This window comes from Sebastes fasciatus, chromosome 4 (genome assembly GCF_043250625.1).
Source record: "Sebastes fasciatus isolate fSebFas1 chromosome 4, fSebFas1.pri, whole genome shotgun sequence".
Lineage (NCBI taxonomy): Eukaryota > Metazoa > Chordata > Actinopteri > Perciformes > Sebastidae > Sebastes > Sebastes fasciatus.
Window position 1 is genome coordinate 34,427,318 of NC_133798.1, and position 18,145 is coordinate 34,445,462.

The 18,145-nt window shown below is 40.9% G+C and overlaps 1 protein-coding gene across 1 annotated transcript; it reads left to right on the forward strand.

Moving 5' to 3' along the window:
• Nucleotides 1-6,504: 6,504 nt before the first annotated feature.
• Nucleotides 6,505-8,136, forward strand: c4h11orf96 (chromosome 4 C11orf96 homolog). The gene has a single exon (XM_074633822.1). It carries the CDS (start codon nucleotides 6,928-6,930, stop codon nucleotides 7,306-7,308), a length of 381 nt encoding a protein of 126 aa, XP_074489923.1. The 5' UTR covers nucleotides 6,505-6,927; the 3' UTR covers nucleotides 7,309-8,136.
• The last annotated feature ends 10,009 nt before the right edge of the window (nucleotides 8,137-18,145 follow it).

Here is an 18,145-nt window from a genome sequence, read left to right on the forward strand (position 1 = left end):
CCATGAGACGGGGTTGCACATGTAGTAACTGTATTATTTGTTAGTATATAAAATATTAATGAGTGGAGCTTTAAAGTCAACAAACAAAGAAATGTACAGAGACGTTTGTCAAGTGTCCCAGTTAATAGCCATATCATATGTTTATGACAGTCTATTTCAAACCATCTTTAATAGGTTTGTGCATGTGTGTGTGTGCATGTGTGTGTGTGTGTGTGTGTGTGTGCATGTGTGTGTGTTTAAGGTGGGACAAGGGTGGTGTAGGTAATGAAGGAGAGGATTGGAGGGGATTATTTCTCAGCTGCCTCCACCCGTGCTCCCTGCTGGAGGTATTCTCCTCCAAATGCCATCAGCTGTTGAATACAGGATACAGAGCTAGATAGAGCAGATAGAGAAGAGACAGAGAAATACAACACCCAGGATAACTCCAACAAAATACCTTCTAGAAACAAAGAAACCATGATTAACTGAAGAATTATTCCTCTTTTCAGCACATTAGTTTATTCTGAAGATGATTTGATTTTCACGTCCCACCACCACCCAACTTCCTATTTGGATATAGGGAGGATGACAGGCGGTAGTGATGCACTGATCAACTCCAATATTCAAAGGTGTGAAGTGCCAAAAACGTGATTTTCCATTCAACAAGCATTTTATTTTATATTTTATATTATACTGGTGCAAAAACACCCACATTTTTTTGTCTTTTTACGTAATTTTGCTTGACTTTTTCTGCTATCAAAGCCCCTGTATGCAGGATTTAAACATTTCTGGCTTTGGTGACTCCTATGCTAGTACTGAAAAAGACACTGACATGCAGTAATGCACACCAGGATTTTCACCAGGATTTCTTCATTTTTTCTACAATCACAAATTTATGCCAACAGAATATTTTGAAAGATTCTGAAATAATAGAGGAAAAAAAATCGGAATATAATCGATTTCATTTTCAAGGAAACGTATTGAAAAAAAAGATAATATTCTATCATGGACTGTGATATTTTTAGGACAGTGGTTTTACTTTCACCTCTACATTTTAAATGAAGCTTTTGACAACGTGATTTAAAGATGAGTGCAGTGCAAATGTTTTTCTGGACGTTGTTTTTGCCAAACTGTGTCCTCGTGTATGACGCATGCAGCTTTGACAGCCAGCTGTTTTAGGAAAACAAGGCATCCCCAAGGACACACACAGTTCCTGCTACTCATTCCCAGCAAGCATGACACAACACACTTACGATAATCAAATGGGTGATGATATGAAATGATAAAAACAAGCATGCACATACATGGACACACACACACCTACGGTTAAACAGGAATCACAAATGTCGCGTGATGTCACCTGACTAGCAGCTGCTGTCTTCATCGTGGACGACCTTAGATCTACTCAAAATAGAGCAAGGAGGTATTTACAAGTTCACGTTCACGACTTACAACCCTACAGAATGTGTGTGTGTGTGTGTGTGAGAGGAGAAACAGGATGACCTGGTGTCCGGCTCACCCTCCTGAGGTGTCATCTAGGGAATGCATGGCATAACGGGGGAGCCGTTTTAAGCCATAACGTCACTCCTTAAAACGCTGAAAACACAGCAAAGGAAAGCCCGTGAGGTCAACCCTTTGAAATGCAAAAAAGTTGTCACCTCGGTGCGACTGATCGTATGTTGCATGATGTCACTGTTGGCGATACTACAAGTTAATATTAGTAACTATGGATGACACTGGGGTTTGCCCCCTGAGTTTCTGGTGTTTGTGTACATGTTGCCTTGCCCACGGTGACACTGACTGCGAATATGGATTATGATCCGTCACCCTGATTTCATGTATGTGCATCTGAAAAGTAAATTTCATTAAGCTACATACAGTATGCATAAAGAGAAAAACAAGATGTTTATTGCCCTGACATACAGATGATTACATCCTCCTCAATTTTAACTTTAAGTAATACTGTAAATTATAAATTTGTCCATTTTTTACATTGAATTTGTTTTCTGAGCTGAACTTTTGCTGTCTAGTGTCAAAGGCAACGTTCACACTGCATGTCCTTTTTAGGCAAGACAGTCTCACACAGCAGTTCATGAAATAGTCACAAAATTGAATCTATTTGATTCGTGTAAGTAGACACAAATTTCCCTTTTTTTCGTGAAGCTCAGCACGACTTTCAACAACTTATTTTTCGTGCGTTTTCCTATGAATGCCCAGCATTACGTGACGTACGTGTCAATTACCGCTCTAGTCTTTTCAAAATAAAACTACTTAGTTACCTCTAGGAATAGATCGACTTGGTTAGGCTTAGGCAAGAAAAGATCGCGGTTTGGGTTTAAATAACACCGGAAGTGATGTAACTTATGTACGGAAGTTAGAGGACAAATAAACCAACTTTGACATGTGGTTTCACACGGGACACGTACACCGGTCTCCTGGGTGAAAGTCCAGTTTTTTTAGTTTATTTGCCAGACCTTGTTTGTGGAAGTGGTTGTGAATTAATTATCCTGTCACACCGACTCTGTGCGTCAGACCTTGACGTCATCCATGATTTACTGTATGTGACAGCAATAGTTGTGATCTACGACAACCATCTACGTCAAGAGATTGCAGAGCGACTGAGCATGAATTCAACTTAGTCATCATAACGAAGGACACCACATCTGTTTTGTTGTGACACTTGTCTCGTGTTTCCCTCACTTTTTGTATGAATATGTCTCTTCACATTTTAACAGAGCTGAGGTGCAGAAACAAAAGTTGCTTATTTTCATGGCAACAGTAAAGATTTCTTTCTTGAGCTTTCAAATTATAGTCACATGTGCGTTGAACGGGCTCAGGAAGTGTTTTTTTTTTTATCAAAAATCAATGTTTCAGATGAGAATTGAGAAAATGTGCCTCCACAAAGACTTATGTCACTCTGATCATCTGACCTGTGTCACATGTGAGAGAGGAAATCTGCATTGGGACGCTGTCAGCTGCAGTGTGAATGTAACCGACCCAACAGATCCACCAACCCTGACATGCTCCCGTCAGCAGTGACACTGATAAATTTAGTCATTACAGTTACAGATAAGATGACGGGACATGTTGCCTTGGATGATGCCGGGACTGCTGATGAGTCTCTGGCGTTTGTGTATCCGTTTCCATGTCTACTGTGACTTATAAGACCGAGCATCCTGTGTGACTGTCTATGACCTATTTGTCTCATCTCTGCAAATATTTAAAAAGTTAATTTCCATTTGTTTTGTTTTTTACATTATGTATTTGACGGACAAAAGTTACCAAATATGTCAACTGTGACTACAGCCTTAAAAATGTTGCTTTTAAAGTAAATAATGTTAAAAAAGAAGCTTGTTTTACTATTATACTCGCAGTTCTACTTTTCAGGTCTTTTCCTAAATGTAAATGTTAAAATTGTTTCCTGTGAAGACGGAAGTTTATTTTGAAAAGACTATATGCATGGAACGAGCGGAAATTGACACGTGTTGCTGGACATCCATATGAAAACGCACACACGAACCATTGCGTATGCGTGTTGGACTGTATATTGAGGGTGTATGCAAGTGTGTAGTCACAAAAGAAGCACCATTTTTAGTGCATGTTTGCTGCTCTTCATGAAATAGTTTGCTTTGACTAGATTGACTAACAGGATTAGAGATTTAACTGTAAAAATTTGGGCCAAATTTAGCTTGTGGTGAATTAATTAAGATGCTATAATTGTGAAATGAATTGTGATGTCTTGGGTACCACAAACAAACAGGCCATAGTGAAAATGATTAATCACTTTTAACAATCCCCAACAAGCGTTGCCTCTCCCTCCATGGCATTCATGTGCTTTTCTTTGGCTATTGTGAAAAACTTGTCATTGATTTTTCTTTTCTTGGATTCATTAGGACGTAAGTGTGAGAAAGTGTCACAACTCAACCCATTAAAAAAGAACAAGTAGACATCATTTATTCATAGACTTAATTTGGTTCACTGAGACACTTCCACAACATTGTAGCTAAGGTGGTTTGTGGTTGTGCGTGAATGTGATGGATGCCAAATGTCTCATGGGAATGCTGTCTAACACCATCTGGGATGCCAAATAACTTAGATTCAGCTATGCTGGAAGAACATTAAGCTCTTTTAAAGGGGACATATCATTAAAAACTTGCTCCCCTTCCTATGTCACATGCAGGCTCATTAGAATATATCGCCCACAGCTTGAGAACTACCTTTGCAAAGGTGCACCATATTTTTCTCACCAGCCAATCAGAGCAGACTGGACTTTTTCAGGAGGGGGTCTTAAAGAGACAGGCGCTAAAACGGAGCGTTTCAGACAGAGGGTGAATACAGGTATATTCAGACAGAAATTTTGAGAAAAATAATGTGTTTTTGAACATTTCTAGTAGAAACCCAAAATACGAGTATGAACCTGGAAATGAGTATGATATGTCCCCTTTAATTTTGTGCCCTAAAGAAATCCAGATGTTCTGCTACGTCTGACCTAGTAGCTCAGAGTGCCAAAGGCTGAAAAAGTCTTGGTGATAGTCCTTGTTTACATTCATTATACTAATTAAAGTGGTGATAATTAATTGATGTTAAGCAAGAATGGCCTGCTGGACCTCTTGTTGCATGTTGTCTCTGTGTGTATCTGGGTTTCCTCAGGGTGTTCCAGTTTCTTCCCACAGTCCAAAGACATCCAGTCCAGCTGGATTTGTCTACTTGTTATTGTACATTCAGCTTATTATTAGTCTTATTGTACTCGTGTGGGGCTTCCACACTGTACGTACACGAGGGAACAGATGAAGTGGTTGCACCAACACAGAGACAGTAAAAAAGTTATGACGTCCTGACCTTGTTTATGTCTTCTGCAGTCTTGTTTACGTTATGAACACTGCGAGCAGAGCAGCCTGACATGTTTCCCTCCAGACTCGTGGTGAGTTCAGGGGGACGGCACCAGGCCCCTCTTTAACCACATATTTCATTTGAGCAAACAGAGGTTGCTTCTTTTAGAACAAGAGAAAATCCACTCATCAATATGTCTGTCTGACTAGAGCATAGCTACTTTAACTATAAACCAACTTATTTGATCCTGTCAAAGGAATTTGCTGGTGAAATATTAGAAATATAATAGCTTGTCGAAGTTGGGCTGATGGTTTCCGGCTCCAGTATGTCAAAGAAAATGATTGGTAAACAATGGATATATATATATATATATACTGTAGTAACCTGAGCTGCCCGATGTCATTGGAAACTGTTTGGAAAAGGGCAGGCACTTTCAAAGAAATACTCTGCAGGTGATTGGATGAACCATATGTCAATCAAACTCTTGCCGCAGCCAGTCGGGAGAAGAGCAAAAACATCTTTTCCATCAAGAAAAGCCTTCAGTGCTGTTCTTTGCTCTTCTTTCGATAATAAATACTATCCAGTTCTGATAAAACTGATGCTATTGCAGCTACGCTAACCTCTTCAGGAGCTGCTGTTGTTGTTTAGAACGAACAGTCGCCTCTCTGTGTCGTTGTTGTTTTTTTTTGTTAAGATTGTTTTTTGGACTTTTTTTGCCTTTAATGGATAGAGACAGTGATAGTTATGAAAGGGGGAGAGAGAGAAGGGATGACATGCAGCAAAAGGGCCGTGGGCTGGATTCAAACCCCGGGCCGCTGCGTTAAGGACTCATACATGGGGCGCCTGCTCTACCAGGTGAGCTACCAGAGCGCCCCGCCTCTCTGTGTTGTCAAGCCACGCCCGCAGCTTGCACTTCTTGCCTCACAGGACGCTAATTGGTCCGTGGTCTGGCTTGCCGGACACAAACTCATTACTTGAAGCCTGACAAGATGGATTTTTGTATGATTTGTGATCCCGCGATTCTCGAGACATCACGAGAATAAAGCTGTCGTGCAAGGTCAAATATATAGTGCTCCATAGAAGAGTAACTACACCCAGGTTTGCATATTGCAATTTTTTCTGTCCTATTAAGGCTCTTTAATTGGTTGTTGCCCTCAAACTTCAGGAAAACTGTTCCTGAATCTGGAGTTATAGATGTGGCAATACATAAGTCGGACAATGAAATGAACATCTCCTAATATGTTGCAATGCGATCCTGCAGACACCAAGATTGCCACAGAGTTGAACTGACCTCTGTAACTGACTCAGCTATACAAAGGTGCTGCATTTTGTGATTAAAACATGTAATAGCATTTGAGCCTCTCAACATTGACTTTGGTTTGGTCCACTTTTCTCCCCGCTCTAATTCTCTTCTCTGTCGTCTCTGTTCTGCTTCTATTTTACGTCTCCATTTCTGTCTCGACTTTCTTTCTCTAAATCTCTCCCACCCCTACAAATCCGTCAAAGCCCCCTCACCCTAGCACACACACAGATACTCTCTCCTCATGTGTTTATTTTGGTGGGGTGACTCTGACTGGCTGACTGCTCTGAAGGCCGGAACCATGACGGAGAGGGAAGGAGGGGGGAGGGAGGGGAGAGGGAGGGACCTGGCAAACAGGGAGTAGGGAGCGAGAGAGAGAGAGACACACTGAGTGGGTTGTGAGCTGCTATAAAAGAGAGAGCTGGAGCTGTCGGTGGCATAAACCTCAGCAGACTGAGATTCACACACACAAAACGAGAAACAGCCGGAGAGAAGAGAGACGTCAGGCAGCATCAGAGTTGAAACAGAAGCACTCACATCGACGAGTGAAGAACAGAGGCTGACCAGAGCAGCTCAAGGACAGTTGTTTCTTTAAGTCTGGTAATCTTCAGTGTGCCAGGACTTGGAGGTTTGAGGAGTGTTTGTTTGGCTTGACTTTGGACGAACTCTTGCGTTGCTGCACCTGAGACTTCTCTTCAAATAGGACGAAGCACCAGAAACAGCAAGGAAAGAGACGTGTCTTCTTCCAGCTGAGTCCACACTTGGTGTTGCATTTGATTTAATTTAATTTTGCACCCATTTGGGCTTCTGTTCTGCCAATGGCCGCTGTGCGTCAGATGGTTATGGAGGCGTCTGGCTTCCACGTCCTGCCGGCTCACCTTATGGCCTCAGCCATGGAGGAGTTCCCCCAGCAGCTGCCTGTCCCCAAGGGCCCAGCAAGGGGCAAGAGCCGCTCCCGCCGACCTCGGGAGGCTCGCTTCAAGACACAACCTGTCACCTTTGCTGAGATCGCAGAGGTAGAAGAAGAGGGCTCCTCGCCCCTGGAGGAGGAGAGGGCACGCCGCTCCTTCCTGCAGTCCCTGGAGAACCTGCGGCGGAGCACACAGACCCTCCACTGCTCGCCGGCTGCCCATCACAGCTGCAACCCCACACCCACACAGGTCAGCCTGGACTCCAGTGACTCCGACTCCACCCAGTGAAGGGTGGGGACGTGCCCATCTCCTGGCGCCCGTGTTTCCTCGCTTCGCCTTGACGCCGCTTCAAATGGAGGCCAACTGAACTGAACCAAACTGGCCTGTCTGCCAGCCTGCCTGTGTGTGTAAGCTGTTGCTGTCAGTCTGCATTTAATATATACTAACATATCAACATACGGTATATAGCTCGAAGATGCACATCTGTAAAGGTCTCTACCAGTGCCACAGGCTGGTTATACTGCTGTATAGATATGACGAGTGAAAAGGTAGCAGATGACGCTGCGTTGATCACACTCTTCAAATGTATTCCTTTTCTACTGTAGAAGTCTATGAGGAAAACTTGAATGATGAAAGTTGGTTGATATTTTTCCATTTTAAAGTTGTATAGACAGATTTTTCTACTTGACCAGCCACCATAGGAAGGACTGTTAAATTAGTATTGTGACTTACCACACTGTAAATACTTAGACTACGCAATGTACTGAGCATCAGAGGTGACCCGGCCGTCACTGAAGCGGTAGAGTATCGTTGTATTTGTCAAGAGCTCCGTCACGCTCTTCTTTTCCAGCTTCACACTAAGTGAAATCTCTGCTCTCGCTTCAATTCCTGAGCAAAAACAAACTGCCTTTCTAAATGTCTTTTATTTATTCTCTTATTTTGTTCATAACCAAGTGGAGTTGTAGATGTGATATTTCATTGCTCTTTCTGACTTCTAAAGTCACCTTGACTTTGAAAGAAGATCATAACCTTTATACTTTATATTTGTTTTACTTTATACATATATGTTACAATGTTTGTTATATGTACTTTAATAAATATTTTCAAGTATTTTGAGTCATTCTCTGTTTCCATTTATTCTTTAATTTCTATTTAGGAAGTATAATTGCTGAAACAAAATACTATAAGTTGGCATTGAGTTGTGTGTTATTCAGAAATTTTTTACATCAAATGAACTGACATCTGATAAATACTCAACAACTGTCAACTACAGTGAAACGGACAGAAATTAATACAAGTAAACAATAACAAGTAGATGCACCGATTGTGGGCCGATACCGATATTTAAAATAACAATTTGGCCGATAGCCGATTACCGATACCGATGTTTTTGTTTTTGCTGTTATTTATTCCCCTTTTGTGCCAAGGATACAAAGGATCTTCATCATAATAACTAACATGTTTTAAAGTCATTTAGCATTTTATGAAACAGCCTTTAATATAGCCTATTTTTTTAAATTACTGCTTAAAATGTATTTTTAGCTGCTATATAACAGTTGCATTAAGGTGCACGATACCCACTGTCATGGGATGTGAGAGATGTGTCCAGCCAAAGGCCGATTCAGCAGCTGGTAACTGTTGTCCGAAACCGACCGCAAATCGGTGCAAAATTGATGCAACACAACATATAAACATCGGCCACTGCCATCAGCGAATGTCATCTTATTTGCAGATAGGCCGATGGCAGTCAACAAGGCGAATATTGGATACGGATGTTGGGGCGATAAATCGGTGCATCCCTAATAACAAGACCTGCAAAGGTCAATCTGTCTCAGCATCAAGACAATGGATCTGAGAAAATAATATTGACCCTAAAAGGTTGATGTATGACAGAGACATTATGGGTGAAGAGATATATAATAACATAAGAAATGGTTATGACTAAATCAGGAGTACGTAAAGGAGGAAGTTGTGCGACAGTGGGAGGTGATATGAAGCCTTTTACTGGCTGCCCATGTCCTCTGTTATTGTTAAGATAAACTGACGTCTGACCCGCATGTAAACACTCAATACTTCAGCTGCGTCTGCTGCATGTATGCTGGGCTGGTGACGCACTTTCAGTAATGTCAGGTTGTCATCAGCCACTACAACCACCAGCCTGCTGGGAGAGGTGCCCTCTGCAGCCATCCTAACAACCCTGTTCTCCTAATCCACTCGATGACAAGGGAAACGTGATGCACGACTTCCATCCGAGCGCGAGTCAGCAGCTTGTTGCAGACGGAGACAATGCTGCGGGGGCTTTAGTTGAGAACGTGCTTGGGTTGCATTGTGGCTTGACTAAGAATAGACTCTGATTAAGTAAATCTGCGAGATGAGAGAGACGTTCTCTCCAGACGTATGATGGCTTAAGTTGTTGGACTGTGATGCTCGTGCCGTGAGGAGATGTAATCGCAGAGAGACACAGATTGGAGATCAGCATTCATGGGACAGAAAGGGGTTGCAGTGTAAGCCTCAAGCCCACTGGGGACGTGGTGTAAGTCCTCAAAAACCAGACACAAATATATAGTTCATTATTTAAAAGGTCAAGTAATTTCTTAAAACCAGCTGTTTTGAAGGGTAATATATATATATGCAACGAATTAAAAAGAATGAATGATGGTGGGATAAGTCATATATTAAAAGACCTTGTTGAAAAATAAATGTTTGTCTCAACTCACCTCGTTGCTTTACATTCTGTGTATCTCATCCAAACGGCGCCGTATAGCTGCTGCATTTGGCTCATTGTTAGGTGTGCCAGGGTCCGGTTCATCCATCTGTAGCTCCAGGGGACACAGGCTCACCACGGTGGTTTGCCACATTGTGCAGCACGCGATTTTGTTTTTGGCACGGTGGTTAAGTCATGCCATCTCTGGGAAATTAGTTTAAATGTGTTTCTGTTGTGCCTCTCTGATGTTAAACTTTATGCGCAAACTAGTTAAGAAATATGTGGGTTTTTTTTTTATCCCACATCATAAATAAAGCTCAGTAAGTTGAGTGGAAAAATTATTTTTACACATTTAGCGAGTTTCAGGACTTTGTAGATGACAGAGTTTGGAGGACGGCCCGCACATTCTCACGACTGGTCTAGAGTTTGCGGCACGGACCGCACATTCTCACGTCACGTTGATTTTTATACATCCCGGCGTGAGCGTGAAACACAGCGTACGCAACATTTTAGTACGTACGCACCGTTTATACATGAGGCCCCTGGGCATTGTAGTTTTTAGCGAATGTTAATCAAACAGGAGTGAATAGTGCATTTGTTGGGGACTAATTTCAGTCATGGATTAATACACATATGCTGCTTTAGTGAGTATTTCTGGCACCAGGACAATATATTTGGTTGACTCAAAATAGTCCAAATGTTTACTGTAATGAAGGAACATGTCCCCTTACACGTACAACATGTGGCTCATTTATGTGTTTTTAATAGTGTTTGGACAACAATAACTATGTTTACATGCACATTCTGGTTTTTGCTCTTTTTCCGAAAAAGACAATATTCCTAGTAAACTGTCAACATGGCTAATGAAGATTAATATTCCACTAACATTCCTGTTTACATGCAGCCGTGCATACTCCGATTAATGTAACCGGTGACGTACGTGTTTGACCGTGCAAACACAGCCTCCCTCTTTCATTCCTTCAACCACCTTCTTGAAAAGGTCTGTGATATATTTGCAAAACCTGCTGATATCCAAATCTTTCATAATGTTTAAAAGTAGTTGTGGTTCTCCTTTCGGTCAGAAATAGGGGCTTCTCTTTTGGGCATGCATCTCTGCAAACTGTCGGCTAGTTGGTTTGTGTAAAACGCACAGAGCTGGCCGTAAACAGGCAAGAGGCCGTGTGTCACAAATTGCCGTAAAAATTGCCCAATGGAGATGCATATTCTGAATGCGCTGTATACATGTCTAAAAAATCCTCCTAAACCAGAATAATATCACCATATCTCACATGTCTTTATATGAAAATGCTAATTCAGAATATCCAAACAGAATATGCTGTTTACATGACCTGTATCAAATTCTGGATATTATCATATTCAGAATATTAGTGGAATATTAGTATGCATGTAAACATAGTCTATGGAAGTCTAAGACACCGAGGAATAACATATACAGGAGGCTCTACAGGTAATGCTTGTTGGGATCAATTCAATGACGGTTTGGGTCTTTTCATGGTATTGGTTGACAATAAGAAAAGTACAGACTATTACCAAACTTTCTTTTAACTATCATGCATATTAATGTGTGCACACAACGAGCCAAGCAAATCATCACGACAACCCTTGAACCTGCTGCTGCTTCTGACATGAAACAACTGCCCTTCTATTAACAACAGCTATTTCCTGTCTCCCAACCAATGGGGAGGATGGACATAGACCAGCTGGTGGCACAAGATCTCCAGATCTCTTTCCTCATCTCTCACACCAAAGCACACATTAGTCATTGTTTGTCTAGAGCTCGTAGAGCTGTCATACTTGACCACGTCCACAGCAGAATTACGGCCTGTTTTTATGTGTGACAACGCAACTCTGGAGGCATTTGCGTCACTAAAAATGTTACTCTAGGAGTGTGGGGCAGTTTCGGGAAAGAGGTAAGAGAAACATATTTGTCATCGTGTGCCGGGGGTGACAGATTGATCCGGTTCGTGCCTCCATTGTCCGCCTACTTTCTCCAGCAACCTAGTTTTTGTGTTGCAGAGGAAATGTGCAAAAGCATCAATGTAATGAATCCAATCTTATATATGAGGATATTTCCTTCCTAATTAGTTTCACTGTCTGATTCTAACTGCATGACAGATGCTTTGTGTCCTAAAGCTTGAATATATATGTTATTAAGACTGATTATAACCCAAATTTGGCCAGACGAACACTAGACCACAACAGACAAACTAAACACTGGCTCTAGAGAAAGCCTTTTGCGTTTTTATGTAACCTAAAGGCCACTGTAGTTCTCCGACGCAACTGGAAAGTGAGGGGTCAGCGGAGGGATATTCAGTTGGTTGCAATCTGCAACCACACCACTAGATTCTGCAAAGTCCTACAAACTGCTCCTTTAAACCTTCACCTCTTAGAGGATCGGAGGTAGGAACCAGACCTGAGCTGAGCCCTAAAAGCAATCAGCTAAATCTTAAAATCAACAGGAAACCTGAGTAAAGGAGTTCAAAGAGGGGTCATGTGACCCTGTGACGTGCATGGTGTCTTTGTTAACAACCTGGCAGAAGACAAAGTTGATGCCAATCATCTGTTAAATAGAACCTGTAGAACAAACTGTACAGGCACCATGTTGAGCCAGCCCTCAAAGGCGGAGGATGAAAATACGTAATCTTGTTAAAGTGCCTATGTGTTTTTTCCCCCCTTACTGTAGGTGGGATGCCAAGATGTTTGAAAGGCAACATCACTGCTTTAAGTGCACTATACTGTAATGACAGTGTGTTAGCTGTCTGAGCAGCCAGACAGGATGAGACAGAGCCGACAGCAAATATAACACAGTCTCCCACTGCTCAGGTTTTCTAACACTATGATTCATCCAAATAAAAGTGTAGCCTACACATTTCCTCTTATCTTATGAGAACAACTGTTAATACATTAAGATCCACAGGAAGTGGTTTACAAGAATTAACAAATATTTTTACATTACATGCTAAAAGTAAGTGAAATTATCTTTAACGCTTGAAGGTGCAGTGTGTAGGATTTAGTGGCATCTAGTGGTGTGGTTGCAGATTTCAACCAACTGAGTATCACTCCGCTCACTCCTCCCTTTCCAAGACTGCGGTAACGTGAGCCGCCGAGTGCAAAACCGTGGTAACGCCGTTCACTTCGCTCAGAGGTCGTCTTTACCATGATAACGCTACTTTAGGAGCAACAGAAGTCAGACGACGGCTGGCGGTACCACGGTTTTACACTCTGCGGCTCACGTTACTGCAGTTTCACAAGCGTGTCGGAGAACTACGACAGCCTTCGGGTAGCGTAAAAACGTGAAAGGCTCTCTCTAGAGCCAGAGTTTGGTTTGTCCATTCTGGGCTACTGTATAAGCATGGTGGAGCAACATGGCGAACTCCGTGAAGAGGACCTACTCCCTATGTAGATATGAAGGGCTCATTCTAAGCTAACGAAAACACAGCGATTCTTAGTTGCACGAATGACAACATAGTTATGAATATTATATTATATTTCTGCTAATAGATCCCCAAAATTTTACACACTGTTCCTTTAACTTTTTCATTTAATGACATGAATCACATGATGTTGCATTGTTCCATTCTTTCAGTAAAATACCTGCCTGTGTACTTTTTCTTTTTTTAAAGTACAATGTGCTTAATTTCTTTTTGATTTCTGCTTTTAATCACTTTCTTTTTGTTTGTTTTTGTATACATCATTTACTCTATACGTCAACTATGAGCTCTGTATAATCAGTAAACAAAAAGACAACATAAAATGTTTTAACATGGACACACAAGACAGTCAATACAGGGACATACAATAGAAATCGGAAACAGTTTTCCAAAGTCTTGAGAGTATCTCATGGGATTACTGTGGGAGCACGTCAACGTCATGAGAACTAGTTTCCATTTACTAAATCTGATGTGGTCCTCTCTCTTCTGGGAATGTTAAACCTGTTGATGTGTAACAGGTGAAAGAGGAACTTACAGCTTTGTGATATGACAGCAGACATTATATAGACATCATAATCCCTCACAGAGATGTATTACCATCCCAGACTTTGTTTAAGAGTAAACAGTGTGTGTGTGTGTGTGGGATTGTTTATTTTATGAATCACAGACGACTCTGATAAACTTGGCTAAGGTCACTGTTCATTTTATTTTATTATGATAGTCTAGTTTGCCCCCGCTCTCATTATTCTTATTCTATTTGATTATATTCTCTTTTTTATTCTGTGTCCAATATATTTTGATTTTATTTGGCATCTTTCTTAATTAAATGCACCAGATTTCAACAATTTGGAAAGCACACTAAGTGCCACATTATTACAAAATGTCCCAAAAAACAAGTAGAAAAAGTCCCCCAAAACAAGCCAGTGCTCTGCCTTGTTTGTAATACAAACACAAGCAAGGAGACCGGTCTGTAGGGACAGAAAGATCTATTTTTAGGGTCAGTAGGATCAGAAAAGGGTCTATCCTATTTCAGTGACGTGAAGAAGACTTCATTTACATCTTGGCAAGGCTATTCTAGTGATGTGCACTCGTATAGCGGCCAGTATGAATAATATCTGGTACCATAATTGCTTTGGAACAAGAGTCCTCTCTGCCAAACTGAGAGCATCTGCTCAGTGATTCCACCCACAGCCTGGAGAACATTATGGTAAACAGCCTGTTGCTTCTATTATGTGTTTGTACTGTTTCTGTCTCAGAACTCCCATCCGCACGCGCGCCCTAATTGCATTTTGATGAATCTATTGACATTCACAGCAGTGGATGTATGATGATCACTTGCCTGGTTGGTGTCAATTAAGGGACGCAATTAAAGTGGCAGTAGGCAGTATATTTTTAGGCATCATTGGGAAAAAGTTGCATAAAAACCTTTCAGCATATTGTAATTCAAGTGTTCTGAGAGATAACTAGACTTCTGCACCTCCTCATGGCTCTGTTTTCAGTCTTTAAAACATCTAGCCCGTGACAGTCATGTGCTCCGGTCATGTGACCAGAATTTGGGGAGAGAAATAGGCATTAACGTAACAGAATATTTATTCGTATTTGATCAGCGCTGCCTAGTTTGACCGTTTGGTCGGAGTTCACGAGTGATCGACAGCCAGCTCTCATAGACGGCAGCCGGACAGCAGACCTCAGATCAGCTCTGAAAGAGAGCGTTCCTATTGGCTGTGTGACTGGAACTTGGCGTTCCTTCAGGAGATTTCACAATGGCTTGCGTGTCACAAACTTTCTCATTTTACAGCTGAACCGTGCACTACAAGATGATTCTGAAAACATTTGAGGCGAGAAATACGCATTAATATTTTGAACCCGCTAATATTTAAAAAAATTAAATAAAAATAAATGTCTAAATGTAAACATAATTATGGATGAAAAATCAAGAAACAACTTTGCTAATTATTACCACAAGGTAATTTAAAACGAAAGGTTTATCATCTGTACAGTGGCTATTTTATGACACAACAGTGTCCCACTGGGTGACTTTGCAAAGTGTGAAAATTGCAGAGAAGTCATTAATTCCAATTTTTCAATAAAATGCACTGCTATTCCTATTTGTCCACGTTAGGGAAGGTGCTGTCCTAATAGGAGTAGCAGGCCCTATGCTGGTTACGCTGTTATAGATCCCACGTGCCTATGTAGCCACAACACAAAAAGAAGAAACTTATCGGGTTTTCCAAGACAAAAGGACCAGTTCCTATTTCTTCACAGAGGTCAATGGGAAGTCAGAGTGCTCGGTGTGTTCACAGCATTTTTCAGTGCTCAAGGAATATAATATTCGGCCCAACTATCAGACTCATCATGGTGAAAAATACAAGAACTTGCAGGGACAACTGAGAATAGAGAAGTTAAATGAATTGCTGGCAGGTTTAGGGAAACAGCCGTCTGTTTTTAGTTGTAGTCAATGGTTTTACTGGTCTGGCCCATGAGATCAAATTGGGCTGTATGTGGCCAATGAAATAAAATTAGTTTGACACCCCGGCTCTAAAGTGTCATACTAATTTGTTGGCCTCTGTCATCATGTGCGATGGACAGTAGCAGATTCCCAACTATTTCCAAGCATTTACAACTTCAGACAACTCAAGGTGGCAACTGCCAGTGTTACTAATAACAAGTGTAATTTACCCACTGAATAAATAGTTATATACTTTAGAGATAATCTGTTGGAGTATTGGATTTAGCCAAGGTCATCAGGATTCATCTTCTCGGGAGCAAGAAGGGAACTAAATTTCATGCCAATCCATCCAATAGTTGTTGAGACATTTCACTCTGGACCACAGTATTATATAGTTACTGTATGATAACCCTGTGAAACCATGAAAACCCTTTGAGTGAAACCTTAAAATGTCCACCAAACTTGTGGTCATTTTCTTTTTTACTGCTCTTAGTTTTTGTTTTACGTCCCTGGCAAAGTTCACTATCTCTTACTCAACCTGTTCTCATTCCCAGGGCATCAAATTCCAACGCTTTGTCACGGGCGTCGGTGTTCAACACCGCCACAGAAGGCACCCTTTAGCGTCGGTATGAGATGCACCAAGCTTTCCATTAATTACAATGTAAACCCATCCACGACAACAGTAAACGCTCAGGGAAAGTGTGCCGGGAGTGACTGTAGTGACGTAGTTTACTGTTCATTTGTGATCCGTGTTCACAACTTCAAGTCACATTTTCACTGTACAAACGTAGTAATTTTAAGCCCAACCATGTTGCTTTTTCCTAAACCTAAGTAAGTGGTTATGTTGTCTAAACCTAGGCAAGTGTTTTTGTTTAATTCACGACATGAAGGACGTGTTCACTGCGACCAAAAAGTGACGCCGAAGTGTCTGACAAAGTGTCAGTGTGTGACGAGTTGACAACGTGTTGCCTTACTACAGTTATGTTACACATGAACTTTGACCCCTGACAGAGATGAATCACTGTCTGTTGAGTGACCTGGAGATAACCAACACTGGTAGGAGTGCATGCATTACACTTTTGCATGTGTGTGTGGGCACATTTATGCACACAGTATTTGTGCATGCATATGTGTTTTAGCAGCAGCATTCTCCTAAAAGCATCCCTGACCTACATCCCGGTCTCTGACTTAGGGGGCGTCTGGTGGGGACACAGAAAGCAGAGTCTAGAACATTCAGCATGCTCCTTTCATCTCTCTCTATTTCAAAGCTTTTCTAAGCTCTTCATCTCCCCCTGGTGCTGTAGAAAAGAGGTGATTACGGATGCAAAACAGAAGGTGACCCACATACCTCCTCTCCCAGTGCTCCAGTTCCTTAAATCTTTCTTTTTCTGGTTTGCCCTCCAGCCCTGGGGAGTAGGAGGATGATGCTACACTTACCCAGTTCACAAATTATCTGAAACACAGAGGAGCTGGGTCCACGTACTTAAAGATGTAGCTGTTTTATTATGGTTTATTATCATGCATATATTCTCATTATATATTCTCAAAATGTCCTAAACAATCTTATTTAAATAGCATATGTGTAGTCATTGAATTGACCAACGACACACTGAGGAGACCATTGCATGTGATCTTTCTGGTCTGCAGACACATTTTGAGCATTTGCCTAAAAGGTGAGGGAACATTGCAAAACCCAATGAGAAGACCCAGACGTCCAGATCAAAGCCAAATGTTGCTCTGAATGAGAGTTTTTCCATTTTAGGCAGTGAGAGACTGAATGGTTGAGGATGCCAAGCTCTCATTCTCACTGCTTTACTTGGCACACCAGAGCAAGTGAATAATCATCTGAGGACCAACATGATACTAAAATAAAACTGTCCGAGTCCTTTGTCCATTTTTTATTTTGTCTCGTTCCTATAAATGAACACACAGAGCAGGCAGCTAAGATAAAAGTGGACACTGCACATTTATACTTGAACCTTTATTGATATTTTTGCAGTCTTTATTCTATATTCTGTGAGACCATGGCATAAATACAGCTCTATCTTATCTTATTGCCCTCTGACATAAATGTATGTGTGTATATATATATATTTGTGTGTATGTATATTGTATTACATGTGCGTATTGTATATTATAAATAATAATATGCGTATATACGAAAAGATAACAACTAGTCAATATGATTAAGATAAATATATAAGTAATTAATTGGTATTTTGATTAAGATACATTATAAGTAATGAATTGGTATTCTTGATTGATAATGAATTTTTATTTTGATAATTCATTTATATTTTAATAAGGATAATTATATCAGTAATTAATTTATATTGCTGTATGACAGAGATAAAAGGTAATAATTATAGTTAGACAAGTTTAGGAAAAAATAATTAGAGTATATGTATGGCTCAATAAGGAAGCTGGTTAATTATTAATGAGTGACTTATGGAGAAGGGTGGGATTAAATACGTTTGTACTTCTTTTCTCTCCTTTTTGAATATGTAAACCAAGGCATCA

Bases quoted from the DNA above. Each gene is read 5' to 3' on its own strand.
- c4h11orf96 (XM_074633822.1), top strand. From the start codon at position 6,928: ATGGCCGCTGTGCGTCAGATGGTTATGGAGGCGTCTGGCTTCCACGTC.